Here is a 10320-nt window from a genome sequence, read left to right on the forward strand (position 1 = left end):
ATTAGCTCTAATCCAATCAGTTACCTACTGAAAACTTCTTCATGTCAGAGAGAGTAAGACCAAGTCACCAGTACCTTGATCATACTTTCTCCTCAAAGCTTGTTAGAGCAGACCTACAACATCAGAATATGCACAGAGCAAACATATCCCACCTAAATACTTAAATATTTAAAACACAGGGTGGGTCTTAATATCATGTACAGCAAAAATCATTTATAGGCAAGAGTCCTAAAGCCCATTTTAAAACTAACAGAAATAATTTCCAAGAATACAAGTGCGACACTTGCTTGAAGCAGCAGTAGCCTTAAAGCACTATAATCGCAAAAAACTTTTCAGAGAGTAATGAGATCATAAGCCTTCTTTAAATCTATGCAATGTATAGACTGGACAGGAATACACTCACATCCCTTCTAACACTTGCACAAGAAGAAATTATTATTCCCCATTCAATCGCAGGACATAATCCACATTATGACACTTAGAACAGAGGTTCAGCTGGAGTTTCCATTTCAGCCCCTGGAATAAGTCTGAGGAATGTAATGCTTCAGCAGAAGAAACACACTGTCTAAAAGCTTTAAAAGAGAGTATACCAGTTTATTAGTCTTTGGATGCTGCCCATTACCATTAATACAATACTGGAGAGAGAAATTTAACTGGGGCATCCATTCAATACCCAGGGATTTGAACATGCCTGGCCACGTCTCATTCCTGTAGTCTTGCCACTGCAGTTTCTTAAAACCTTTGCCGTATAAAAGGTCCAACTTTCACCACTTGCCTCCATCATGATTTTCTTCAAAGAATACAAGTCCACTTGGTTAAAGATCTCCAAAAGAGTTCAATGTCTCTGTAAACACCTCCAGTTGATGTCTAGCTCACTGTTTTTGCATAGTCAAATATTCTGACAGAATTCTTTAGAAGACACTGGAGAGTCGCTCTCTCTCTCTCACTAAGGCTTGAAAATGGAACTAACTACAGCTACAACTAACTCTGCTCGTCACCTCACTTTCAGTACATCCATGCTTTAATGAAAGAATGCCGAATGGATGTAAAATGCTGCAGGGCTGTCCCAGAGAGGACACTCAAACCTCATAATCTTAAGTCAGTGGTCCATTTCTCCTCCAGCTCAATGAAGCATTGTCTAATTATCAAAAACTACAGGAAATTCAAGCATATAGTCTACATACTTTACATATCTGTAGTTCAAACTTTGGTTTAAATTGTTTGTGATTTAAGGTACAGCAATAGTGCTACACTAAAAATTTTTTCTATATTATTTTTCTGTAATATAAGTAAAAAAGCATTAAATTATTTTTGTCCGCCAGTTTCCAATTAATAGACAGGTTTTATTGCAAATTCCAACTTGCATACACCAAAAAAAATGTTCTATATTACCCAAGTTGCAGCAATCAAACTATACAATAAATTTTAAAGCAAATTCAAGACTTCAGAACAGGGAAGTACTAGTTTTGGGGAAAACATATTCATTTACTGAGTAATAACATCACCAAAAAACTTTTCCTGCAATTGATAAATGCAATAATATTTTATATACTGTACAGCATTTAGCTATTTTAAGTTGATAACACTGCATGTGGTTTCAATAGCCTATAAATTCCAGGAAATTAAAAATAATAACTGCACATAGTGACATGATTTCATAAATGATACAGTGAGGGAAAAACACATTTACCTAATAACAATGGTCATATCATAAAGCCGATAACTACTGCGTTTAAAAGCACTGAACAGTTTCTTATAGTTGTTACTCCAATTTTCTACACACTTACAGTAACATTAAAAAAAATATATTGTTAAAACTGGCAGATGAAAATAATTATATTCAAATTACCCAATTATATGCTTTAAAACACATTAACAGTTTTGAATGCTTACAAAATAATATTTAATGAAGATATTGGGGGGTTAAATGTGAGGAAACAAATATTTGAAGAAGAAAGAACTATGATAAATTGACCCAAAAAATAAACACATTGACACTGAAGTTCATTTTACTGCAGCAAAAATTTACTTTTTATTAAATGGCAGTGTAAAAATTGTCTTAAAATTGTTTTAAAGAACCATATTTTTTTTTTAACAATCGTCATCTCTAAGTTCTCCTTCTTCCAATTCATCCTCTTCTTTAAAATGGACTGCATTTTGAGATGTCTCACAGCATTCTGCGATCTCTGTTAAGAGAAAGATGAATTGGCATGCTATTTATAAAGCAAAACTTGATTTCTTACAGATCTCACAGTTTATATGCACATGCCTTATACCAACCGTTAAGAAAAATATTTTATAGATGTTTATTGTATAGAATTTACACACCTTGATTTTAAGTGAATAAAACACGACAAAATTAGAGGCCATGTTGTACAGTATGTTGTTTCAAATGGGAATAAAGTGCCATGGCTGCCAAAAATAAATATAGTACTTACACTTAGAAGGTATTTATTAAACCCAAAAAAATTAAACACTAACACTAAACTGTCCTATACGAGTTGGTATGGTAGTATGCATTTGAGTGTGTTTTGCAATGGAAAATGAAGGAATGTTTTGTTTAATTATTTGTCCACTTAATACAATAGCTTCAGCTAATAACTCGAGTCTTGAACATTCATAGCTATGACCATATTTACCTTGCATATTCTCTTCAAACAACCTTTTTGGGCTGAAGCCACCTGACAGTCTCTATGCATTTAAATTTGATGCTTTTACCCAGCTGGAATGTGAACTTGTGCTCAAGTCTTTTTAGAAATTAAAAGCAAGTTTTTTTAAGGGATTGACAAAATCCTGTATCTTCACAAATTTGTCAGTGCCATTACAATGCTTCATACAAGGGTGTTGAGCATGGTGTTACACAAGGGTTGGGTCTTCTGCTAAATGGTCTGCTATGGACCTTGGTAAATCATCTCACATTTAGTGTGATGCAACTCTAGTATTCCATTTTCTAAAGAATGCAACAATAGCTGAATGAGATTCTCTGAACTGGTTTCTTTAACTTACAGCCATGGGGCCAGTGTCTCAGCAAGCTGGTTACGGAGATATTAGTCAGTACTTTCACAAGGAAAAAGTGAAGGATGTGGATGGTATGGTACTTTTTTATTTCCTAATAATTTACACAACCACTCCCAGGAGAATTCAACACTGTTATTACTCTCCTCATGTTATATGGTCAGCACTCTGTTCTGCATAATAAATGCATGTCAAGCTGTCGGGAACCTTGTACAGACAAGTGCTGTTCTTCTCAAATCACATCCGCAAACTAAACTAACCACATGTGGACTACATTTTTTGATGTGACCTCTCAAGAAAACAGGATGCACCTGAGCTTAATTTGGACTGATGTAACAAAATAAATAAATAAAAACTTATTAAAAGAAAAAAGACATTTCATTTTTTTTTTTTTACAAGAGACCCCTATGAGCAATGTAAACAGGCAAATAAGAAAGCCACATGACAATCAGACTAAACTGGTGAAAAATGTAAAAACAATATGATATTGGTGAAAAGGTCAGTGTACCAGAATAACTAACACGCATTTTACAGATTTTTTCTGTTAACTGGGACTGAAGAAGCTTGTTCTGTAAACAAAACTTAGTTATTCTAACAAAAAACCTTCCAAAGAGAACTCTGCAAAAAATGTGCAGCATAACCATTAATTATTTTACTGTATTTTCTATAAGATTAGGCAAACTAATGTATAAACAATACACTCCATATATTTAATTTAAAACTGGATTTCTTTCTCAGTTTTATAAACCTATATCGTTAAATATTGTTATCTTAATGTAAGAAAGTAAATGACACTCAGTTAATAACATGTATTACAATTATTTGACTGTGTAATGTAGCAAATAAAAATCACAGCTTGAACAGTGACACAAAACTGTATTTCAACTTTTTTACGTTTTATATATTAGAAACACTGTGAGAACAACTTTGTTAATCTTACCACATACAGTATTAAAGCCAAATTATACAGCGAGCTACCATCTGCTTTTATTTTACATTGCAGAAAAATGAAACCCAATGTACCTTGGCCAAGAATTAAATATTTCGAAGCCTGATCTTTCAGCACAATGTGAAGTGTAGGGTATTCAATTATTGTCTTGTTCTTCAGGTTTTCAATGAGGCTTTTTGTAGGATCCAGCTTGTAATACCTTTAAAATAGGCAGAAAAAAAATCAGCACAACATACTGTATGTAGGAGAAATACTACATTCAAATTTGCAGCTTATATAAAAAAAAAATACAAAAAGGCACATCAGAAAATCGTAAGAAGGTAATATAGGCACAAATTACTGTATGTACAAACATGTATTCCCTTTATTATTGAAGCAATATTGACATTTGTAAAGGAAATATCTGTATTCACTTAGATGTAAGTAAAAAACAGCCCAACATGTTGGAAACGGACACCTTGAATTATGCAATGTATTTGTTAATTTATAAAGAAGCGATCTAATAAAATAATTTTTAGCAAGCCATGGCAGTTTACTTTGGATTTCAAATACCAATAACATTACACTTTCAAAAGGCTGCTCCTGTTAGGGGTTGCCACAGCGGATCATCTTTTTCTATATCTTCCTGTCTTCTGCATCTTGTTCTGTTACACCCACCACCTGCATGTCCTCTCTCACCAAATCGATAAACCTTCTCTTGCACCTTCCTGTTTTTCTCTTTCCTGGCAGCTCTATCCTTAGCATCCTTCTCCCAATATACTCAGCATCTCTCCTCTGCACATGTCCAAACCAATGCAATATCGCCTCTCTGACTTTGTCGTCAAACCGTCCAACCTGCGCCGACCCTCTAATGTACTCATTTCTAATCCTGTCTATCCTCGTCACACCCAATGCAAATCTTAGCATCTTTAACTCTGCCACCTGCGCATCACTCCTCTGAGCTCCCTCTCATTCACTCACATGTACTCTGTCGTGTACTTACTGACACTTTAAAACCTGCTTAATCCAAATCTGTTTGTACAAAAATTTACAAGGTAAGCAGGTTTACTGATGTCTCCCAGTGGATGCAAGATTTGTACATCATCAAGATATTAGTTCGAACATTCTTTAATATACAGCACAAGGTCTATCATAAGTCTGAAATTTTATAATGACGGGCTATTACTGTTTCTATAGTTGTAGGGTAAACATTAAGACATTTCTTGTAAAAGGTTCATACTTCAGTTGTTTAGCAAAAACTTTGATTTTCAAATTGTTGACTACAATTAAGAATTTCTGTAAATTCAGAGAAAAACTGTGACTCCTGTGATGCATATTTTATTTTATTGTTTATTCAATTTAGAGAACCTCATCTAACAAGAAACATTTTTTGGGAGAATAAATAAAAATGCACTTGTCACCCTGCGTGTTTTAAAAATCACCATAAGTGGCAGGTGTATTCTAACACTTAAAAATTTTATTCAGCAATTGTGATATGCAAGTGCATGGACTATGCTAACAGATTAAAAATTTAAAAAGTTGATTTCTGGGGCATGACTTGAATGCCATATGTTGAAAAATGCTAACACTGATTAAAATCTTATTTCTCATGAAAGCATGGAAAAGTTGATCATTCTTGTACATGACCATCTACACTTAATACTTTAATTGACAATTAGGATTTAACCAAAAGCAGTTATGTATGGGGAAACATCTGCTAATTTACATTTATTCAAAAGTCATTAACAATATCTTCAGAGAATATACTCTGAGTAATGGGTTAGCTAATTTGTTTGATCTATTTCTGTACCGGAAGGTACGGATAATCATTGAAGCATTAAAAACACACAAGTGATATGTCTCCATTTTTATGTTCAAAAAATATAACTTGTATACAAACCCATACTGGAGCAAAAAAGGCACATGCAGCACAGTGTGAATAAGGTTTTTTAAAGGATTAGTATAAACAGTAATGCATAAGCTAACTTATAGGCATTCTGCTGAATCCACAACACATTTAAAACCAGAATAACAGCAAAGTCAATGGACATGCAGCACATTGCAGACAGTTGTCCTCACTGATTATGTGCATGTAGGGAATCCAATCCTGGGCTCCCTCTCACATTCCCGGGAATGAAACTGCTGTAATTCCCAGGAAACCAGGAACAGCCAAGCTTGCATATATAGCGTGTAAAAGTGTAAAAATCGATCAAGAAATAACAGAGTTATAGTTGAAAACTGAAGACTTCATTGACGTCTGTCAGACAACAGCTTTGAACAGCAACTTGAAATTGCAATGCGTCAGTCTGTTCTATCCGCATTAGCTGTGTCAAGAAACTTGCCATCACAGAACGATGACTAGAAACTGGATGCATCAGTAACAGCTGAAATAGCGGTGTTTCACAGCACGGCAAGCACGGACGTTATTTAGAACAAGTGTATCTGATGACTGTGCTGCCTACTTCAGTGGAGGTAAAGCGTGCTTTCTCAGCAGCTGGCGTACTCTACACGAAGTACTCTCTCGCCTGGACGACCGCACACCGGACAAGCTATGCTTTCTACACTCTTATTACCGCAACTAACTAGATCAGGGGTGCCCACAGTTTTTCGGCTTGCAAGCTACTCCTAAAATAACCAGGTCGAAAAGATCTACCTACATTAAAAAGTATATATATTCGCCTCTAGCGCTGACGTCCGATTCCCGAGAGGGGGTGCAGTGAGGGTGTACGCCTGATGAGCCCAGAATTAGGGCGAAACACGTGTCACGTACAGTAAAACTATTTTAGACAGACAGACAGACAGACAGAGTATACTTTATACATAAAATATATGTTGTCGCACCATGCATAACTGAATAACCTTTAAGGCACAATAACAATTCAATACATTTATGGTCACTACAGTATTTGGATTTAATAATCTTCATGTGAGAAAAGGCTGACTCGCATAAATAAATAGAGACGAATAATGTAGTCAAGGAGCTTTTGAATTCAGCCAAGCGAAAAATGACGGCTGTCCTATTAACTGCGATTTTAGTTCCCTCTCTTTTCTCTTTCTCAGATCGCTTTTCGGAAGGAAGTCAGTTTCGTAGTTTTTATGAACAGTTTGAAAGTGCCTTTCCACATTTTCCTTCTTTGGAATAGCAATGACAGATTGACAGATCAGACAAACGCACTTCGATTGTGACATTGTAAGAGAAAAAAAAATCCTGTTCTAATTACACATAAAGCCCATACCCTCCCAAAACAATTTTTTCAAAATCCCTTCTTTAGTCGATATAAATTGGAAGGATACCTAGATCACAGCCGGAGTTTTGCAGTAGCTCGCGCATTTGATTGTGCGTGCGGGAAGATCAGTGTCTTAGAAGAAAGGAGATCTCAGAATGGCCTGTATGTCAATCAAGTGGCAAATGCCATAGGGAGGATATATGACAGACTAACGTTTAAAAAAAAAAATTTTTTTTTGAATGCAACGCGATCTACCTGCACTACCTTTGCGATCGCGATCGACGCATTGGGCACCCTTGAACTAGATACATGTACTTGTATGACAGCATGAACTGCTTGTAGATAAGGTTAGTCTTTTATTGGTGTCAACATACTGCAGTAGTTTGATTAAAAATAAGTGTCGGTCATTCTAAAACCATTCACATGTGAGATGCCCGTGCATTGTGTCATCCCGGGAAGCCAGGGATACCCGGGAATGACATGTGGGATTCCCGAATTCCCGGGAACGGATAAACCCGTCCAGGAATGGATTCCCTATGTGCATGGTTTTAAACATAGAACATAATCTAGACAAGGGGCCTAAGTCAACCTTGGTTGTTCAAGGGGTATTTTGTTCTCCTGAACTCTGAAATTATGGCAGCAAACTGTAAGAGGATCTTCTTTTCCCAATTCAGGTCTCTATCGACAGGCAAACAAAAAAGATGGCATACTTGCAAAGAAAAATACAATGCATGTGTTCATTTGCTTATAAAAATTAAAGTCTTTATACAAAAAAAAAAAGTCTTACAAATCACTTAATATTAGATAATGAAACTGAATGTCTATCGTTAACAAAGCGGTAGCTTTAGCCCAGTAGACCACAGTAGGGTAGTAGTAATAAATGTCAGATGTACAGTGAAATTCTTATTTTCATGTCAGTTCAACATGCAGCAAACTGGCACTCTCTAATGTCCATGTTAAACAAGAATGAAGGTGTGGGCAATGCTGTGTTTGCATGTTTAAGAAACTGATGAATTGGAGAACATCTGCAATAAGAGTGAATTCCTATAGTTGGGCAATGTTTTAATTAAAATGTAAGAATCTATTAGTTTTAATCATTCTCAAATGGCATACAGAATGTACAAAACCATTTGTATAAAACATTTGGTTTCTTTCTTCTTAAATGTTTTCTCAGGAATATCCACATGGAAAAAAAGAAAATAAACAAAGTATTCTGTATAACCCGTAAGTATGCAGTCTAAAAAAACAGATGAATTTAACATAAACACTTGCTTGACACATTCAGTTAGCTGAAGGATTTATTCAAACATTAATTATGCCTGTAAAATTTATATATAGATCATCAAGTAGGCATTCCACTGTCAACAAGGCAGGGCAAGTACTAAGTGCTTTTCAAAGCACAGTAATTGCAAGGTGGTAAACCAGAGTGCAATGCATTTCAAGATACACTGCACAGAATCAATTTACCTTTCTTTTCAGGTTCAGCAGACATCCTGATGGATGGACTGCTAGGGTCTAAATAAAACTCACAGTTATTTTTTTAAAAATTAAAGATTTTACAGTTTTTCTTAAGTTTGCTGTTGAATAATAGGGCAAAACTATTATACCTTGAATTTGGAAACTGCATTTTACTTTTTTGGGGGTTTAGTAATTCTAAATCGGCCCCTGTGTGAATGCGAGTGTGGGTGTGAGTGCATGCATGTGAGCTGCATATGCAATTTACTGGCACCTTACTCAGGGCTGTTTGTTGCCTTGCACTCATCCATGCAAGGTCAGGTTTTGATTAAGTAGGTCTGTAAATAGCTGTGTAATTTTTTTTAGCTGAAAAAAAAAAAAAATTCACAGCAAGAACTGTAAACACTGGATGAAATATGCAAACAATCAATTTTTGTTGAGTAAAGAACTGAAAAAAGGACATGTTTAACATATTATGGTCAATCAAGTGAGGAATGCACTTATGCGGAATACTCAAGCAAACACTGAGAAAGGACAGTTAATGACAAACTGTGAAGCCAGTTCTTTCTTCTTTTGCAGCCTTTGGGTTGGGGGGAGAGAGGAGAGAAAATCCTGCTTTGCATTTCTGTGAAATTCTAGACATCTGTTATATATATTATGTACTGTTAACTGCAACTGTAACTGATATACTTATGATTGTGGTCATACTTAACTAGAAATCCAATTTATCTGCTAAACTTCTGGTATTTAATGTATGAAAAATAATGACAAAATATCATCTCCCATTTTCTGAATCTTCTTTTTCCATTACTATACCATGGACACCATAGCTAATCCCAGAAACACAAGTCACAACACCGGCTTAGGGTTACACTTACACACATTCACATACATACATTCACACATACACACACACATATATACATATACATATATATATATATATATACATATACATATACATATATATACATATACATATATATACATATATATATATACATATATATATATATATATATATATATATATATATATATATATATATATATATATATATATATATATATATATATATATACATATATATATATATATATATATATATATACATATATATATATATATATATATATATACATACATATATATATACATATATACATATATATATATACATATATATATATATATATATATATATACATACATATATATATATATATATATATATATATATATATATATATATATATATATATATATATATATACACACTCACCTAAAGAATTATTAGAAACACCATACATATTATATATATATACAGTATATATATATATATATATATATAGCAGGGCTCATAAAATCGCTAGTAGCGTCCCGCTATTGTGTCTTCCAGTCGGGCTACCAAAATCTATCTCAGCCCTGCCCGTCGGGCTATCATAGGAAGGAAAATATATGGCAATGCTTTTGCATTCTTTCGCAAATGTAGCTGGGTAATTATGTCATTTCACGGGCATCGATAAGCCACTGTCAATATGTGAAATATTGAAATGGCGTTTGAATTGCGCTTGTTTTTACTTTCACTTTGCGATCGCGTGAACTGTGTATAAGCGGCAGTACTGATTGGTCAGTGACAGATTAATTGCGCACCAATTCCGCTGACATCGTCTTATCACTCATTGGTTTACTATT

At 34.5% G+C, this 10320-nt stretch overlaps 1 protein-coding gene across 1 annotated transcript in view; it reads right to left on the bottom strand.

Annotated features, from left to right (window-relative positions):
• Positions 1–1322: 1322 nt before the first annotated feature.
• LOC120515020 (box C/D snoRNA protein 1-like) overlaps positions 1323–10320 on the bottom strand; it is a 51272-nt gene continuing 42274 nt past the window's right edge. Inside the window, exons 5-6 of the mRNA XM_039735711.1 lie at positions 4039–4163; positions 1323–2186 (exon numbers count right to left, since the gene is read on the bottom strand). Coding sequence (XP_039591645.1) covers positions 2092–2186; positions 4039–4163 — 220 coding nt within the window. The 3' untranslated portion in view covers positions 1323–2091. The remainder of the gene's footprint in view (positions 2187–4038; positions 4164–10320) is intronic.

The sequence above is a fragment of the Polypterus senegalus genome, chromosome 14 (genome assembly GCF_016835505.1).
Source record: "Polypterus senegalus isolate Bchr_013 chromosome 14, ASM1683550v1, whole genome shotgun sequence".
Lineage (NCBI taxonomy): Eukaryota > Metazoa > Chordata > Cladistia > Polypteriformes > Polypteridae > Polypterus > Polypterus senegalus.